General features: G+C 33.5%; 3 protein-coding genes and 1 long non-coding RNA gene across 4 annotated transcripts; 2 read left to right on the plus strand and 2 right to left on the minus strand.

Moving 5' to 3' along the window:
• Window positions 1-1,779: 1,779 nt before the first annotated feature.
• On the minus strand, window positions 1,780-4,824 carry LOC126754534 (uncharacterized). Its single transcript, XM_050466611.1, has 2 exons — window positions 3,431-4,824; window positions 1,780-3,259 (listed from the first exon to the last, which is right to left on the minus strand). The coding sequence occupies exons 1-2, from the start codon at window positions 3,683-3,685 to the stop codon at window positions 1,892-1,894; spliced, it is 1,623 nt and encodes a 540-aa protein (XP_050322568.1). The 5' UTR covers window positions 3,686-4,824; the 3' UTR covers window positions 1,780-1,891.
• A 7,101-nt stretch (window positions 4,825-11,925) lies between these two features.
• On the plus strand, window positions 11,926-13,364 carry LOC126755787 (uncharacterized). The gene is made up of 2 exons (XM_050468516.1): window positions 11,926-12,366; window positions 12,397-13,364. Exons 1-2 carry the CDS (start codon window positions 12,150-12,152, stop codon window positions 13,362-13,364), a joined length of 1,185 nt encoding a protein of 394 aa, XP_050324473.1. The 5' UTR covers window positions 11,926-12,149.
• Window positions 13,365-13,890: 526 nt separating this feature from the next.
• Window positions 13,891-15,143, plus strand: LOC126755788 (uncharacterized). The gene is made up of 4 exons (XM_050468517.1): window positions 13,891-14,449; window positions 14,515-14,589; window positions 14,650-14,831; window positions 14,922-15,143. Exons 1-4 carry the CDS (start codon window positions 14,416-14,418, stop codon window positions 15,141-15,143), a joined length of 513 nt encoding a protein of 170 aa, XP_050324474.1. The 5' UTR covers window positions 13,891-14,415.
• Window positions 15,144-18,425: 3,282 nt separating this feature from the next.
• LOC126754720 (uncharacterized) lies at window positions 18,426-19,142 on the minus strand. Its single transcript, XR_007666402.1, has 3 exons — window positions 19,106-19,142; window positions 18,916-19,048; window positions 18,426-18,845 (listed from the first exon to the last, which is right to left on the minus strand). It is a non-coding gene; the product is annotated as an uncharacterized LOC126754720 (long non-coding RNA).
• Between the last annotated feature and the right edge of the window lie 410 nt (window positions 19,143-19,552).

Below are 19,552 nucleotides of genomic sequence, written 5' to 3' on the forward strand. Positions count from 1 at the left end.
TGTACGGCGGATGACCCATCAATTCGACGTTTTGGCCGGTCAAAAAGGCGCTGGTTTGAGCCGATGTGTGAGAGCTCGCATTGTCATGGTGCACAATGATTCGTTTCGGGCTCATACGCATAGATCCATGATTTGTCACCTGTGACGATCTTATAAACGTCTTTTGAAGCACCGCGATCGTATTTTTTCAGCATTTCTTCACACCAATCCACACGAGCCTTTTTTTGAGCGATTGTCAAATTGTGCGGGATCCAACGAGAACAAAGCTTTTTTACGGCCAGGTGTTCATGCAATATCGAATGTATGCTGGTGGGAGAAATGCATAGGCATGCCTCTATCTGAAGGTATGTTACATGACGGTCTTGCATTATCAGTTCACGTACGGCATCGATGTTTTCTGGCACAACGGCTGTTTTTGGGCGACCTTCATGGAATTCCTCTTTGAGCGAGCGTCGGCCACGATTGTATTCGTTGCACCAGTTTTTCACAATGCTATAAGATGGTGCTTCATAGCCATACAAAGATTTTAGTTCATCGATGCAATCTTGTCGTGATAATCCACGTCGAAAGTTGTGAAAAATGATCGCACGAAAATGTTCACGAGTTAATTCCATTTTTTGGCCGAGATGAATTTTTTAATTCCCTGTAAATAAAACAATTCACGATTAAATGACAAAACGTTCTGAGTGATGTTATGCTAAAAAATGTCAAACTTTCCAATGGAAATATATATATAGCAGCCTCCGTATTCCACTAATTATATTCATGAAATGCATCACTACGCGATATATGTACCGAAAAGAGCTTCCTAAATTTCCATACCTATTTCTCCTTTAAAGTCTCGGCTGTTGTCGTTTTTGTAAATGTGCCTAAAATGCTTTTGTGTTAGGTGTAAATTGATGTATTGTGTGAAAGTGTAAACACAATGACTGCGACAGACTGCAGCAGCACGACAGTGAACTGAAAACGTCGTTGTTCATCTTACTACATGTACATTTTGAGAAGCAACAACAACACAATGGCCGGCATGTACACAAAACAACGCAGTTGTCCATTTTGTATGTACACAATTTCGTTGTGGCCATACTAATTCCTTTCACTTCAATGAAATTTTAATATTTTGTTCAAAGTGAAATTTTTATGCAAAAAATAAGTAAATAGGTCAATATTTTTGCTTTAAATTATCAATTGTTATTACAAATGATATAATAGAGCTATAATATAGCTATTTTATGCTTTTATTTGTAAAATAACATCAAGTTTGTTAGAGCTGTGAATAATTTTACATTTTACATATTAGTGGCATCACCACTCTACCTCCTCTTTCTATCTTCCATTCTACTGTCAACTCTACTGTCGTCGTACTGTCGTTGGCAAAAATAGGAGGATATTGAAGTTAGCGAGAACGACAACTGTCGGCCTGCAGTCGTGTAGTCGTGCAGCTGTCAAAATAACACTGCCCATAAGAACGTGTGTATTCTAATATTTGACAGATGTAGTTTGCAGTCTGTCGCAGTCATTGTGTTTACACTTTGAGCAACAAAAACGTTTTTGTACCCTGAATAGGGCACATTAAGTTAGCCAAGAAGTTTCCCAAATGGAATTAGCCCAATTTAAGTTTTGAACTTTTTGAAATTAATTGTCACCAGCATTATTTTCCAAAGTATTCCGATTCTCGATCGCATGCGCCCCTAGAAATATGAGAATAGCCAAAAAACTAGTATATACAAAGTTTTAGGTCAATCAAAAAAGATTTAGAGGTTGCGCAAGGAGCTTGAAATCCTGAAAAATTACGAATTTTTACATTTTCTTAAATTTAGTCTACCCTACTTCATTTGTTATGTGCGAAAGGTAATTTAACTCTCAATAATAAAAAATATAATATTATTTCTTATGATCTAATTAAAGATGATTTATTATGTGAATCAAATTGTTTTTTATAATCAGTTACAACTTGTAATAAATATTGTTTTTCTTGTTCGTCATTTGTTAGTATTCTATTATATTCTTCCATAAGTTTTACTCCACGTTCTGCTGTGTCGTTAACCACTTTTATATTTATAACAATATCCTTAGCTTTTTGATAGGTTTCTGTATCCTTCCAATAAAGTGGATCTACCTGCAGAAATTGAGGTGAAATCCCAAACCGTCCAAAAAAATCAATTGTATTTGCTGTTACAAAATCATGTAGTTCTTTTCTTATAAATTCATTGATTTCACTGGATCTTACGTGTACCCTCTTTACATTTTCCGTTTCCTTGTCGCAGTTGTCGATGTTTTTAATTTTTTCCACAATATTTTGTTTCATGGCATAAGAAACGTCATCGTCGAATAATGTCAATGCAATACATTCTTCAGACAGGTACCAGAGGTGTTTACAAAATTTTTTTATTGCAATTTCAGAGATTATTTTATTAACATTTCTATACTCGTGAATTTCTTTAATAAAAGATAAGTCTTGAAGAGGTGCTTTAGATGGATTGGTGCAGTTAAACCAAAGCTTAACGTAGAATCTTATAATAAATGCGCATATACTTGCTAACGAATTCTCTTCATATTCCGTTAGTTTGAACTGTTCACGAAATAAATAGATCTTTAAGCAATATAATGCCTTAGCCATCCACCGCGCATGATGAGTTGGACCTGGTACACGAAATTTTACGCCGTTATTTGCTCCTAGACATATAGACGTCAATTCCAATAATTCCCTATAGTCATCTCTAACTATTTTCTTTTTCATCTCTTCCTTACAAAAATTTAAAATAGTATCTACGTTATCATTCAAACGTAAATTTAATTCATTGTTTTGTAACAAGTCTTTAAAATTGTTTTTATCAATATTTTCCCAATTCTCTTGAAACCGGCGAAACAATTGGACGTCTTTACTTGTATTTACGGGAAAATAACACTCGAAAACCCCTCTCAACAATATTTCATATATATGATGCCGACAAGGTAGATACAAAAGCTTTCGCTCAAGTTTTTTTTCTAACAACGTTGCAGCTCCTTTTATTACGCCCGTGTTAGTCGATGTCGTATCAAAACAACAGGCCACAATATGATCCTTCAAGTCCCATTCAAATATCAGTTCGTACAGCGTATCAGCTATTTCTGAGCCCGTTGCAGCATATAGTTTTGGAGCCCCTATTAAGTGTTCGCCATTCCTGTCAGTAACAACAACTGGAAGTCGTTCCACCTTTTCTCGACCTGTTATTTCCGGAAGGAGTTTTCCATCCCAATGCAAAGTGCCACAGTGTATCTATTTAAAAAAATTTACCATTCAAAATTTGTTCATTCAAGTGCTATATAGATGTAATGTATATTTTTTTAATTAAAAAATTTCAAGGGATATACATATGTAAGAAAATTTGTTTGAGAGTTTTATTACCCGAATACCGCGATTCAATGATCTAATCCGTACACGACTTACCTTGAGGTTTTCTTTGTTGTTTTCTGATTTTTTTAACCGATTTAAATGCCTTTGGCGCTGCAATGACGTACGGTTTATTATGAGTTCATTTGTATTATGTCCTAGTGCTTCAGCAACGGCAGTGACAATATGCATTGCTGAACGATCACTAATTTTGCATTTATCTAGGGCAGATACGACTCTTTCAGTGAAGACGTACTTCGTTCCTCGATTTTTGATGGAAGTGGAGCATGATGGATGAGAATCTTCTTCCATCTCACTTTCCAAACTTGTATGCACATCATCACTGTCTGAAGACAATTCTCCTGCTACAAGTACATAAATGTCACCCCATTCAAATTACAGTTTCATTCAAATACATACCTGTGTTAATTGCCTCAATTTCGTTTTCCATATTGTCTACCACTCGTATCTTTCTTCTCATTTGTTCTTCTAAAATCGCTGCCTTTCTTTTCTCTTTTTGGGCAGTTTTGGTATCAACAACACCAAAACATCCTGGTCGCCCCTTTTTTCGTTGATTTATCAAAAACTTTTTGTCGGTGTCAATTTTAATTAGTTGTAATGCATTAGCATGAGCAATATCAAATAAATCATCTAACATTTCACTAAATTGCTTTACTTTTTGTTTTTGCTTTTCACTAGACCGATTTTTACTTTTTCCAATAGCTTGCCATTCTCTATGCATATTTTCCAACTTGTCAATGCAGTGTTTTTCATCTCTAATTGGTATTCTTGCTTTTTCCCAAAATACGGACACTTCTTTTATAGTCAATCTAGCACTCTTACGAATTGATAATTTCACTATGTTATGATTATGAAAAAAAACTGATAACACTTGTTTATTTGATGGTAGTTTTGCACCAAGAATTTGAGAGCTTGACGTTCCAATTAAGTAAATTTTCGACCGAAAATTATATTCACTCATTTTTATAATATTTTGCAAATTAAATTGTCTACACGCCACGATTTCTCTGTACTCACTTTTGCGACTACGTTAGCACACTAGCTTTTAGCAATACAGAATATAAATTTTTATGACATTAGAACCGTTATAACGGTATATCACGAGCATGCGACGCTTGAGAATGCACGTGCAACACATTTAATTTACTTTCATATTTGTATTTCTGTAACTTTATCATCAATCAACCGATTTTTAAGATTGTGGTAATTTTAGAAAGGTAATAAAATGCAGATCTTATTACGGTATGGAAAACCAGCAAGGGATAGTGTGGCTTTGAAATATGGAAGTCTGAGACATAAAAATGGCAAAAATTCTTAATTTTTCAGGATTTCAAGCTCCTTGCGCAACCTCTAAACCTTTTTTGATTGACCCAAAACTTTGTATATACTAATTTTTGGGCTATTCGCATATTTCTAGGGGGTGCGATCGAGAATCCAGAAACTTTTTTTTTCCTCCATACAACTAAGGGCCATTTAATGGACCAAGTTCGTGTCAAATGCCTTAGTATAGTTCTTCGCAGTAACACTCGAGATTCTCCACAATTTTTGAAGCTATCCTTACCTTAACCATAAACAATGCATACACTGAAGTCCTTTATTTTATTATAATAGAAAAAGCTAGAAATTAGTAAAATCTTTTAGTTATATATTGTATTTTCAGTTTTCGTACATTAATTGGTACAATATTTAACAAAAAGATAAGACGATGGGAACAAATCTATTTAAAAAATAAATATATAGAAAAGAAAATTCATACTAAAAACAAAAATTATCAATTTATTTATATATTATTATTTCCAATATCATTCATCAGATGAGGGTAGAGAAAGGGTACTTTTGGAAGTATCAGGGTAAAGCCGACGACAATCCGCTACCGCCTGAAGCAGGAATTGTTTTTGCTCCTCATCTTTTGTAAAGAATACTATTGAAGTCTAAAAATGAATTAACTTAATCCCCTCTCTCTGCCGTGTCGTTTACTAGCTTCATACTCCTAACAAAACTTTGAAGTTTCAAAAAGTCTTTATTTTCGGACCATTTCTTGGGGTCCTCTGTCAAAAAATCAGCAAATGGCTTTTATTGAACTGAACTCCTCTTCGGACATAGAAAACTGTTCTCTAAAAATGAACATTTTCAGAGAGTAAATGGCTTTTGATATTCTGCGTTTTCTTAAAGAACTTCTACTAAGTGCAAAATCCTCGACATTACAGCCCAGACTTTCAGCTGTTGCGAAAATTATTCGCACAGCATTTCTATCAGAAAATTTGCACCTATCTAGCAAAATTGATAATTTTTCCGTCATTACTTCTTTATAACCACGACTGTATTTCCTTTTTTACTCGCTGTCTCCGCTTTGCTGGCTTTTTCATCATCGTTAAATACTTCGTCCGAGGTGATTTCTTCCACTTCTGATTCAGAAGACAATGAGATGTCTCGTACATTTTTTGTTGCAATGAAAAAAGGAAAGGAACGAATAAAGGCTATGGCTTCTAAGAGCCAGCATTTTATTACCTATTTAAATATGGGTTTGAGTATCTAATTTTTAAGTAAAATTGGGCAACTATACTATAAACTTACCACCGCTTACTGGTGAAATCTGTCGCCATCGCCGCTCTTCTGCTTTTGCTTTTCTTGCTTCTCTACTTTGTTCAGCTTGAGCTGTTTTCACATCGATACCTTCCATATGGCCTGGACGTCCTTTCATTCTCTGATATGTCAAAAATTTAATATGTTCCTGATTAGACATTTTTGAAATGGCATCTTCCACTGCTACATCAAAAAGATCGGACAGTTTGGATGTGAATGCAAGATTTTTTTCCTCTTGACGTTTTGTCTTGATTCTTGAACACTTCTGAAGTGCCCTCCATTCGTTATATAATTTTTCGACTTTGCGAACAGCATTTTTTTGTAATTGATAAGGTATTCTAGCTTTCTCCCAGAACACAAAAACTTCCGTCAGAGTGAGTTTTGCAGCATCACTAAAAGGTAATCCAACTTCACGAATGTTGTAAAACAATGACTTTAACACTTGATGATTAGATGGCAGTTTACTCCCGATTATTTGTTGAGATGAATACCCAATTAAATAAATTAGGGTTTTAGATTGAATACGAACATTAGATGAGGTAGTAGCCATTTGAATTTAATTATATAACTATGTATGTAATATCTTGCACTTTCTAATATCGAACTGTTCACTTAGCACAACAAACTTTAAAATAACATTTCTCTTAAAGCGTCAAAATCAAATAGGGGATTCCCCACTTTTTACTTACTACCAGAATACATAGCGGTAAATATGAGCAACAAGTCAGCCACGAGATGCCAGAAATATACAATACCAAATAATACTAGAGATGCCAGCTTATTGGAGAAAAAATATGTATAGTGAGGTTGAAATGTGAAAAAGTAGTAAAGTAGAGGTTAATAAAAGTTATTCTGATCTTTTGTTGTTGTCGCTTTATTTTAGTAAAAGTATAGGATATACTAAAGTAAAGTTGCATAGAATGAAAAGTTAAGAAATTTGACGGCCCAATTATGTCACTGTCTTCGGCCAAGGCAAAACTCACCAAAATGTCGAAAAATACTCAAAAACAAGTAATGAAGGGCTGTCTTCGGCCATGCCGAAGCCTTCATACCTTTCATGAATATATAAAATTCTAATTTAAAATACCGCATTGTTATCGTAAAAAGTATTACATTTTAAAACACTACTTATTTTCTCATAGGAGTGTCAAAATGCACGTTCCTAGCTTCTTTAGTACCTGTAGTATCTGAAAAATCAAGGTTATATCAGGTTATGGTCCGATCTGGCCGGTTCCGTCAAATGTCTAATAGAATATAGAAATACATCTGATTACCAAGTTTCATTCGGATATCTCAAAAACTGAGGGACTAGTTTGCGTTCAAACAGACAGACGGACATGGCTAAATCGAATCTCCTACTGCTCCTGATCATTTTAGTATACTTGGGTATGGGTCTATCTCTTCTTCTTCTTATACTTACAAACATCGGACCAAAGTTAATATACCATTTCATTTTCACGAAAGGTATAAAAATACTTAAGCGAGCCTTAAATCCGAAAAATATTATGTATGAGTGTCACCAAAAAGGCTATAACACGACCTTGGTCCATTAAATGTTAAATATCTTCCAAACCATACATTTCTAAAGAAAATGTATTATAATAGACTTTAATTTCAATAAAATTAGCTTTCATTTGATAATAAATTTATTGTAATAGGTGGAATCAGTCGTAAGTTAAACTCGAAAAATAACGCTTTTCCGCGAAAAATGGCCGTGGCCGTTCTCTACCTCGTCCTTTCAACAGAGTGGAGCGGAGCTTCCCTCGGCGTGTACTGCATCGAATACTTTCAGAGCTGGAGGGTTTTCGTCCAGTTGGACGACATGATCTAGTCATTACTGCCGTAAATTTGCACTAGTTTACCAGATAATGAAACTAAGGGAGGCAATCCGGTTAAATTTTATTTTCTTAATTTGGGTTACATACTTTACTTTATAAGGCATGTATTTTGCACTGTCTACATTTTTAACTTACAAATGTACCAACTTACAGTTGTCAACACTAATAACATATTTTTTTAAATAGCATATTTCTGTATTTTCATTTGCTTTTCTGAATGTTTTTTTAATGATTTTTGTAATTAACTTGGTATTTCAATAAATGCATTTTTTTAAGTCTTAGTATTTTTCCATCTGACATACATGTTCAATTTGCTTGGAAGTGCTTCATGCGCGAACAGCTTTTTCGGATTCGGCTCATTTAGAAACACACTTACAGATTACTGATCTCTGCTTTCGGGCGCATATGCGTAAATTCTCATTTCATCATATCTCACAATTTCATGGAAGTGTTTCAAGCATAGTTACCGTATTTTTTTAACATTTCTCCGGACCAATCGACACGAGCTATTTTTTGCGCGATCGACAAATTGTGTGGGATACAACGGGAAAAGTTTTTTTTTTACAGTCAAATGTTCATAAAATATTGAATGAATGCTGGTTGCACGAATGCCTTTAGTTACCTCTATCACAAAATAGGTCACATACGATCTGGCAATATTAGTATGTAGACAGCATCAATAGCTTCCGGACGAACAACTGATTTTGGACAACCTTAACGAAATTCGGCTTAGAGTGATCACTGACCGTTTATGGAGCTACATCGACAAATTCTTATTTAAGTTTAAGGTTGCACTGTTGCTGAGTTAATCCACATCGAAAATTGTAAAAAATAAACGCTCGAAAATGTTCGCGGTTTAATAATATTTTTTGGCCAAGATGCACTTTTCAAGTTACTGTAAGCGACACAAATATCACTCATGTGTCAAAAACTTCTGAGTATGTATGTGTAACATCAAAAATGTCAAACTTTACGATAAAGCTGTGAGTTGCCATATTGCAACACCAGGGTTGAAACTCCCGTAATATAAAAGGCAACCAGGGGACGATATGAATCGATTTTGCTACATCCATCTGACTGTAGATATAGCTGCTCTACAAGTAGTCAAAAAAGTTGTTTCGTATTTCTAATCAAATTCTACTTATTTTTTTTAAATACTTGTATTTATAATGAACTTTAATGAACTAAATATGAAACTTGGTATGTGGGTTCCTTAGTACAAAAAAAATCGGGTTCGTAGATGGCCGTAATCGGACCACTTCCACGCCTACTAATCGCCATTAACCGAAAACATAAAAAGTGCCATAACTAAGCACTAAATTAAGATACAGAGGTTCACAGTAGCAAGGGACATCTGTGGAAATGTTTTTTTGGAACAGAGCGTGGCCCCTCCCTCTAACAAGTTTAATATATGTACATATCTCCTAAACTACTTAAGCTACAATAACCAAATTTGTAGATCCCAAATTTTATAACTTCTACCGACAGTGTGAAAATGGATGAAATCAGAGGATAACCCCGCTCATTCCCCATATAACGGTACTGTTAAAAACTAATAAAAGCGTGATAAATCAATAACAAAACACGCCAAAGACATTAAATTTTATCACCGAGATGGTATGACAGAGCTTTATTAGAACCGGTGTGAAAATTGGTCACTGTCCAATTTTTAGTGAAACCCCATATATTGGGACCCGTCGAACCGATTTCGACAAAATTTGGTACGAAGCTTTTTTTTGATATTCTTATTTTAAATTGTAAAAGGGGACGAAATCTGATAACAACAACGCCTACTTCTTATATAACACAATTTTAGATTGCACTTGATTCGTTCGAGATAAAACGTTGCACGAAAAATGTCTTTAGTATATGCCACCTTATGACCAAAAATTGTTTAAATCAAAGAAAAACTGTTCAAGCCCCTAGGTACCGAGTATTTCGACCCCGGTACCTATAGCTGACTTATGATCGAAAATGTGGGTTAATGTGTGATATATGTATATAACCAAAATTAAGGGATCATCTTTCTGTTATAACGGTATGTCTGTATGTCAAAAATGGGCTGAATCAGACAAATACTTCCATTAACCCCCATATGTTTAATATAAAGATTTTTGAAATTCGGGGTAACTTGTACTGCATATACGGCCAATATGTGAGTTATCTCAATGAAAATAAGAGAGCGTGCTTTATTTATAATAGTGTATCTCTGTGCTGCAAATAGATTAATTTAATCGAAAACTTGGCCTAGCCCCTATATAACTTATTTCAGGATTTTCGAACATCCGGCTGACTTTACTCTACAAGTATATGATTGGCTTTACACTTTATATTATAGTATTTTCCTGGTTTTGATTCTTGCAAGTTGCATGAGTATAAAATGTTCGGTTGCACCCGAACTTAGCTTACTTATAATATTTTTTGACTCCAAAAAATTATGGCGCCCATTTTCAAGTAATTGAAAGAAAAATCGTAATCTACTTCTTTTCTACTATTTTTATTATTTTCTTTTTATTCAAAATAAGTAATATTTTTTTGCTAGCATTGCCATTTCATTTTAACTATTTCCACTTAGTACAAAACCAATTTTTCTTGATTAGAAAACCGTAAAATAATAAATACACACATACACATAAAAGTGCAGTTGGCTTGAAAGACAACTTTTCAAAGTTGTTTGCGCAAACGTTCACGATATTACCGTGCGTTTGCCCAATTCGATTATAACGCAAGTGCGCAGTATATTAAAAAAGAAATGTGCTGTCGTGGGACACCAGGTAGGAACGAAGTTCCTTCGGATAATGTAGAATCGATACAATTTGCAAAAAAAATTGTGCTTAATTTTATTTTATGTAGGTTGTCCTGATTTTTCTCTCAAATTTCGCTGATTAGTCTTTATTTAAGTAAAGATAAGTATTAAGAAAATTTAGTATTTTAAGAAATAATGAATTACGTAAAATAAAAAAATAATTCAAATTATATCTAAATAAAAAACTAAAATAACAAAAAATATATCTCTTTATTTTTGTTTGACACCATAAAATTACATAGGAAAAATTGAAATAATTGCAATTTACAAAAAAAGTTTATTATTAATATTATTATTATAAGTAATACTTATTAATCAGTTTCGTCATTGAATTCTATTGCTGAAATTATTGGCTTGTGGTAACTAAAGTATGACACATATGTTTGTGATTCTATTTTATGCAAATAGCTCGAAAAAACAGCATCAATAGTATTACCGTATCTCGTTGTCGATTCTTTGGGATTGTTATTTATAAGTAATTTAAATTTTTCTAAAAGAAATGTTCTTAGTGGTTCTGATTTTACATAAGCCATCAGTTACATCGATGTTAGTGGTAATAAGGTAACACATAGAATCAACAAAAGTAATTTGATACGGTAACCCACCAACTTCATTGAGATTCTTTTTATGCAGTTTCTGACGACAATTAGTCTCTTGTTCACGACTTTTTGGACCAGTGATCACATCGTCAGCTGTCGAAATTATTTTTTCTTCAAATACAAAAAACGAACTCCATGAGGACACAATCTTTCTTTGGTAAAAAATCTGGATTCAATAATTTGAAATTCATCCTCATCAATTCCTATCTTAGTTAGAATATTCGAAAATTGAACATTAGTCTGTCTCACTACTTCAGCCAGTTGATAAAACTTTAATGTTCTCCACAAATAAGGTCCAAAAATATTTGTTTTAACTGGCTTATATATGGCTGTTGCCCTTACTGGTGGTGCTTGTCGTAAATCCCCAATTAAAATCACATCTATGCCACCAAAGTCAGCTTTACCTCTTTCGGTAATCTGTTTTAAACGCATGTCAATTTTGCCTAATAGCTCTGCACTAATCATGCTTATTTCATCGATGATTAATACTTTAACATATCTAAAAAGTGATCTGTACAAATGTAATGTTTCAAATGAAAGAATTGAATGATAGAAACTAACACAATAGCAATTTTCTCACTAACACAAATGCATAGACTTCAGAAATTATTGTATACCTATCCACAAGTAAGAAAGAGACGATTCAGATTATTTTCTTTCGGGCTATGATTACACTTGCAAAACTGAAATAGCTGATATACACACAGTGTAGAGTCAGAGAAACTAAAAACATATGTTCTCTGGACATACACTGTATGTATATGTATATATCAGCCGTTATTTATTCTTATTAAACGCGAAAATATAGTGGAAGAAGAAGAAAAAAAGCGCAAACAAGTGTAAACAAGTGCAAGCAAGTGAAATAAAATTTTTAAATTTAAAAATTTCGAAGAGGAATCTATTTTAAAACATTAAAAAAAATAAGTGAAATGAAAAGAAGACATTTTGCTAATTGTCTTTCAAAAGAAAAAAGGACTTTCCAGTCCAATATAAAAGTTATAAAAAAATATTTGAAAGGTGAAAGTGAAAATGAAAGTGGAAGTGTTAGTTCAAGTGCGTTTTTTGAAGGGATTCCTCTTGTAAGTAATTGGGAACCTGATCCTTCAGTGTTAGGTTCAGTAGTAGCAAATTATGAAAGTGATGCTAGTGATACTTTGAGCTTTTCTAGCGATGTAGGTTCTGATTCTGAGCCCGAAGCGTCCACCTCTATAGGGTTTAGTGTCGTTTCAGAAAATAACGACGAAATAAATAAATGTAATGAAATTAAGTCGTGGGCTATCAGAAACAACATATCGCAAATCGCTTTAGAAGATCTTCTAAAAACATTGCGCAAAGTAGGTGTTGATGGTATGCCACTATCTGCAAAAACACTACTAAATACTAGTAAAGAAAAAATAAATATCACTGAAATGCAAGATGGGGAATTTTTGTACCTAGGAATTCAAAACTATTTTGTTTCAAGTCCTTTTAATTACTTGGAAGGGAAAAATGAGGTTTATTTAGATATAGGAGTTGATGGGTTAAAATTGTACAAAAGTTCAAACAGGGTATTATGGCCTATCTTGGGTTCAGTTGTAGGTTTCCCTAATATAAGCCCGTTTATGATAGCATGCTATTCCGGGTTCAAGAAGCCAAGTAACATAGATCAATTCATGTCCGAATTTTGTGCCGAGGTCGTGTCGCTAAGGGCAACCGGCATTAAAGTTGGATTTAAGCCAAACGTTTTGAAATTTAACATTCGTCTTTTTGTTTGTGATTCCCCAGCGAGGGCTTTTGTAACAGGTGTTATATCACACAACGGGAAAAATGGTTGTCCAAAATGCTGCCAGGAAGGTACTTACCAAAAAAATAGAGTAAGTTTTCAAAAAAAAATCGGTTCCTTAAGATCGGATACAACGTTTATGTTACGTTCAAATCCTGCGCATCATTTGGAAGATTTCAAATTCAAAAAGAGCATTTTGGAAGAATCAGATTTTGGGATGGTTTCTCAGTTTCCCCTTGATAGTATGCACTTAGTCGACTTAGGAGTAACAAAGAAATTACTTAAACTTGCAACAAGGCCAATCATACTATTATTAACGAAAAGCTTGACTATGTCTCTAAATTTATCCCATCAGAGTTTGGCCGCATATCTAGAAGTTTAGATGAGATTCATAATTGGAAATCGACTGAGTTTAGGCAGTTTTTGCTTTATTCTGGTATATTCGTTCTTAAAGATTGTATCAGTACCGATCAATACTATCACTTCCTGCTGCTACATAGTAGTATTCGACTTTTGTCAAATGAAAAATCGCACCGAATCGAAGCCGATATTGCCCAACAAATGCTAACAGATTTCGTCAATATTTTTGGAATTTTATATGGTGATGAATTGGTTAGCTTTAATATTCATGGACTACTTCACTTGGCAGATTGCGTAAAACAGTTTGGACCATTAGATTCTTTTTCAGCGTATCGTTTCGAAAACTATATGCAGAATATAAAAAAAAAATTGTAAATAAACCCAATAAAATTCTACAGCAAACATATCTTAGACTTCATGAAAAACAGGTATTGAATCAAATTCAGAGAATGTGCCAAAATTTGCATCATTTGATTTAAATCCCAACAAGCCGAAAGATAGTTTTTGTTTTAGTGAGTTGACAGAACCAATAAAGGTATTTAATGTCATAAAGTCTCAACAGTCGCATCAAATTGTCTGCAAAGTTTTCAGAAAGACTGAAAACTACTTTAATGAACCTGCAGAATCGTCAAGTGGCCTAGGGATTGTAGTCGCAAGTGAGTTAGATGAAGAAATGGTAACAGTTCCTATCGAAGACATTGATTTCAAATACTTTTGTATTCCTATCGAAGAGAAATATTTGCTAATACCACTTTTACACCATCTTTTTAACACATTTTCCCATTAACCACTGATTTGCACATTCCACTTTCAATTCCACAACTTTCAAATTTAATATACAATTTTGGTTTTACTAATATAACCAAAACTGTATATAAATGCAATATAATAAAAAACATAATAACAAATATAAAACATCATAAAAAATATACAGTATTGTTCATATGTTAAGCAACAAACTCCAAATGCAATATGTTGAACGACATTTTAACAATACTGTATATTTTTATGATGTTAACCTAATATAATTAATAAAATATAATATAATAATAATATAATTATTATATATACAAATGAGTAACATATTCGAGACGCAAGATGAAGGTGGTAAGTTAAAAGGAAAATACTCATCGAAATAAGTATAAATATATTAAAAATTATTAATTTTTTAGTAGAGATTCCAATCGTTGAGAGGATTGAGCGGCGCCAATATTCAGTGGGAATATCAAGAACGCAACAAAACTCAGGTCATTTTTAACATAAAGCTTCTAATAAAATATACTATATATTAACTTTTTAAATTTAAGATATACTTGAAGCGTTAAAAACGATCATTGCGGGCCAAAAGAATATTCAGGAAAGGCTGGAAAAATTGGAGGAAAATATATGTATAACTTTGCAGAACCAAAAAACGCTTAGTGAAGGCCAATCGTCACTGGTTCACAACCAAACTGCAATATTTGAAAAACTGAATGAGATGGAGTCGAAAGTAAGTGTTTTACAATATTGTATGTACACTCAGTAATAAAAGTAAATCTAAGACTTTATTTATATCTTTTCGTCTAAATTTATTTCTTAGATTGTCGAAAAGGCTGAGGTTTTGGCGCAAAATAAGTCAATCAGAGAATGCAAAGTTCTCTTAAAACGAGTTGAGCAGTCAGTGTGCCGCATGACCGGCGAAGTGACTGATAAAGAGCTGGACGACGTCGCTAGCACTTTTCCGATGGAGTCGCAAGCAACAGTTGCGGAAGTGGAAGATAGACTGCAAAGCCAAGACTATGCCCAAACAATGGTAACCTAAAAATAAAATATAATAAGTTTACTACTAGTTACAATACTTTTACTTCTTTTAAGACTGCATTCCTCCACAAACTTAAAGGCGCCAGTGATAATGTGGCTGACGTAATACCTAAGGTTTTCTCAGATGAGCTCATGGAAGGTTATAATTGGGATGGCAGATGGAGCAAGAAATCCCTATGCAAGTTGGCGCTGGTTGATACCATTTTAAGAAGTACGTACATATACATAATTGCAACTTAATGTTTACTTAAAATGTTTACTAATTTATATTTTTCTTTTAATTTAGATGTGTTTCAACAACAAGGATGTAGGAGTTTTGAGCAAAATATAAAGCGGTCAATACTGCTCAGCCATCACAGGTTAAAGCAGCTTAGTTATTTAAAAAAAAGGAAACAATAATTACATTTAAAAACTAAACAAATTAAAACCAAAAAATGAAGCTTTAATTTTATATTAATTTGTTTTTACTTTTTGTAGAATTTTTTTATAACATGAATTAATGAATATTATATGAATTAAAATGAATTTTTTCTAAATAAAATAAATTACAATAAATTAATAAATAATTTTTACATGTGCTTACATCATATATGACTGTCACAACTGCATGATATTTACATCATATGTGATAGTCACACATGCCTGAGTTTTACATCACATATGATTGTCACAACTGCATGATATTTACATCATATGTGATAGTCACACATGCCTGAGTTTTACATCACATATGATTGTCACAACTGCATGATTTTTACATCATATGTGATAGACACACATGCATGATGTCGACATCAAGCATAACAGGCATTCATGACAGAGATTTATATCATTAATGACACACATTTTTATTCTAAACACCGTTGGAGTGAGCAGTGTAGCTATATGTTGTTCGGGTTGTTAAACCCAGTAAGTAAGAAAGAAATGCAATATCACATGTATACAAAAGTTTTTGTCAACTTTTTCATATTGCCCTTAAAAATGTGATAGAAACTTGCACTGAGCCAGTGACAGAAAATTGTGTCACTAGTGAATGTCATATGATTGATCATTTGATTATCATCGTTCTTGTAGGGATGTTTATAATGCCACGTGCTTGTCCATGAATTCATGACTATGCATTGGCAGGATGGAGTGGTAATAGAGAGAGAAGGAATGAAAGAACGAAATAAAGAGGGAGAGAGAAAGGTATTATGCAGGATTTCAAGCTCCTTGCGCAACCTCTAAATCTTTTTTGATTGACCTAAAACTTTGAATATACTAGTTTTTTGGCTATTCTCATATTTCTAGGGGCTGCGATCGAGAATCGGAATACTTTGGAAAATAAGGGCCACCCTAATATACATACATGTGTGTGTATTTATGTATAACGTCGGGAACATGTTGAGAATATAGCTAGCAGGCGTCAAGTGGCAAGCGCATGCACGTTTTATGGCTGCAACGATATGTTGCAAGCAGCTATACATGCTTGTTGCTTCTCTTGCAGCAATTAGGTTATTTAACAATTTCTTTTATTGTAATACATTATTTTATTTATTTTCCAGCCACTACATGCCCGACATGCATTTATGCTGGTGACAATTAATTTCGGAAAAAGTTCAAAACTTAAATTGGGCGAATACTTAACATTCTTCAACAGCCAGCGCACAGCAAGCAGCAGCAATAAGCGTCGACAGCAACAACAACAACAACTTCCCACAATAACAGTAACACAGCGCTTAAGTGCATGGTGCACCAAAAATGGAAAGAGAAGAAATTAAGGCAAGACGGATCAGAATTGGGTGTGCAACAGTCTGTGCAAAACGTCAGAATACAAATAGACGCCTGCAGAATATTTTGCAACTGAGGCAGACAGAAAAATAAAACAAAAAAATTTTACTCCGATTGCACCGAACAAATACAATTCGAACAAACGATCAGTTTGTATGGCAGCATGATATAGTGATTCGGCCTGAAAATTTTCTTCCGAGATTGCATCATTGCCTCAAACAATAACGTATGCAAAATTTTGAGAGGATGTATCGTCATTCTGATCATTTATTAATATATGTTATATTTTTTAAGACCTCTGACGTTTCCATTTGGGAAACTTCTTGGCTAACTTAATGTGCCCTATTCAGGGTACAAAAACGTTTTTGTTGCTCAAAGTGTAAACACAATGACTGCGACAGACTGCAAACTACATCTGTCAAATATTAGAATACACACGTTCTTATGGGCAGTGTTATTTTGACAGCTGCACGACTACACGACTGAAGGCCGACAGTTGTCGTTCTCGCTAACTTCAATATCCTCCTATTTTTGCCAACGACAGTACGACGACAGTAGAGTTGACAGTAGAATGGAAGATAGAAAGAGGAGGTAGAGTGGTGATGCCACTAATATGTAAAATGTAAAATTATTCACAGCTCTAACAAACTTGATGTTATTTTACAAATAAAAGCATAAAATAGCTATATTATAGCTCTATTATATCATTTGTAATAACAATTGATAATTTAAAGCAAAAATATTGACCTATTTACTTATTTTTTGCATAAAAAATTTCACTTTGAACAAAATATTAAAATTTCATTGAAGTGAAAGGAATGGTTAGTATGGCCACAACGAAATTGTGTACATACAAAATGGACAACTGCGTTGTTTTGTGTACATGCCGGCCATTGTGTTTTTGTTGCTTCTCAAAATGTACATGTAGTAAGATGAACAACGACGTTTTCAGTTCAAAGTGTAAACACAATGGCTACGACAGACTGCAGCGGCACGACAGTGAACTGAAAACGTCGTTGTTCATCTTACTACATGTACATTTTGAGAAGCAACAACAACACAATGGCCGGCATGTACACAAAACAACGCAGTTGTCCATTTTGCAAGAATGATAGAAACAAGATTGCGCAATGACGAGTTCAAATTTTGTTCGTTCTGCGCATCTACGTCACGGTTGACCAACGTACAATCAGCTGATTTTCAGTTGCTTGTTTTTCTTTGCAATAAGAATCAATTTTGGATTGCAGGCATACAAAAACATGAATATTATCAAAAGTTAACTTAAATATAAGTGAATATTAATAAAAGATATCAATATAAGTGAATATTTTAAAATAAACATTTACCTACATATTCATTTCATGGTATTTTCGTTATATTATTTAATTTTGTCTCTTTGCTGTGTTGGTTTCAACTATACACATTTATGCAAATAAAAATATTGAATATTTTGTGACCAACTATCAATTTATTTTCTTATTTAATTTTCCTTATTTGCTGTACATATTTTCAATTAAGTTTTTATTTAAGGAACGAATCCTAAAATACATTCTAACTCTGAAAAACAATTATTTTACTTTGGTGCTACAATTTACAAAATTACTTAAATCTAAGTGCTTCTGGACGTAATTTGTACATATATGTACATATGCAAATCAGTACCATTTAAGTCGTCAAATACTGCTTGCAAGCCTCTCATATGCTCCATCAACATATCTGTTGGTTTTGAGAGTCCTCCTTCAGATAGGTGATCCACCCAAGTATAAGACGAACAATTTTCTGAATTGGCGCAAATTTCGGGGTTGTCTTTACCAAGTTTGTGGCAGATGTACCTTGCCAAATTTTCAAGCTTGTCGTTGTTGAGAATCTTCAAGTCATCATTTCTTTCAATTGGGTCAGAATAGATCAACTGGCACACGTTGAAAAATATTGCCTGCAAAAATATAATAAACATACATGAGTATAAATAAATGGAATAAATTGTTAATTAAGATAATCATTACAATTAGGATAAGAAACAGTGGTTTAAACGAGACTCCATCCTTTTCTGCCGTTCATTAGCCTCTGCAGGAGTTAATCTGGTTAACGTGAGAAAAGCGCTAGGTAGCAACTTCGTTAGACTCCGCGAACTTAAACCTGCAAGAGTGTTTGGTTATAAAAGTAAAATTATTGTAATCAAAATGCTATAATTACCCATTTCAAATTCCAAATTTCTTTCACATTCAAAGGCGCGACCGAATAATAAGTCAACCGTGACGTCAGCAAGAACAGCTGACTGAAAGCAAACATGCGCATTGCGCAATCTTGTTTCTATCATTCTTGTCCATTTTGTATGTACACAATTTCGTTGTGGCCATATTAATACCTTTCACTTCAATGAAATTTTAATATTTTGTTCAAAGTGAAATTTTTTATGCAAAAAATAAGTAAATAGGTCAATATTTTTGCTTTAAATTATCAATTGTTATTACAAATGATATAATAGAGCTATAATATAGCTATTTTATGCTTTTATTTGTAAAATTACTTCAAGTTTGTTAGAGCTGTGAATAATTTTACATTTTACATATTAGTGGCATCACCACTCTACCTCCTCTTTCTATCTTCCATTCTACTGTCAACTCTACTGTCGTCGTACTG

Source organism: Bactrocera neohumeralis, chromosome 4 (assembly GCF_024586455.1).
Source record: "Bactrocera neohumeralis isolate Rockhampton chromosome 4, APGP_CSIRO_Bneo_wtdbg2-racon-allhic-juicebox.fasta_v2, whole genome shotgun sequence".
Taxonomy (NCBI): Eukaryota; Metazoa; Arthropoda; class Insecta; order Diptera; family Tephritidae; genus Bactrocera; species Bactrocera neohumeralis.

Excerpts from the sequence above, each read along its gene's own strand:
- LOC126754534 (XM_050466611.1), bottom strand. The coding sequence starts at position 3,685 with ATGGAAGAAGATTCTCATCCATCATGCTCCACTTCCATCAAAAATCGA. Across the intron at positions 3,260-3,430 it reads ACAACAAAGAAAACCTCAAG|ATACACTGTGGCACTTTGCA; the intron begins GTAAGTCGTGTA and ends TTTTTTAAATAG.
- LOC126755787 (XM_050468516.1), top strand. The coding sequence starts at position 12,150 with ATGAAAAGAAGACATTTTGCTAATTGTCTTTCAAAAGAAAAAAGGACT. Across the intron at positions 12,367-12,396 it reads AAATTATGAAAGTGATGCTA|GTTCTGATTCTGAGCCCGAA; the intron begins GTGATACTTTGA and ends CTAGCGATGTAG.
- LOC126755788 (XM_050468517.1), top strand. The coding sequence starts at position 14,416 with ATGAGTAACATATTCGAGACGCAAGATGAAGGTG. Across the intron at positions 14,590-14,649 it reads AAGAACGCAACAAAACTCAG|ATATACTTGAAGCGTTAAAA; the intron begins GTCATTTTTAAC and ends TTTAAATTTAAG. Across the intron at positions 14,832-14,921 it reads TGAATGAGATGGAGTCGAAA|ATTGTCGAAAAGGCTGAGGT; the intron begins GTAAGTGTTTTA and ends TTTATTTCTTAG.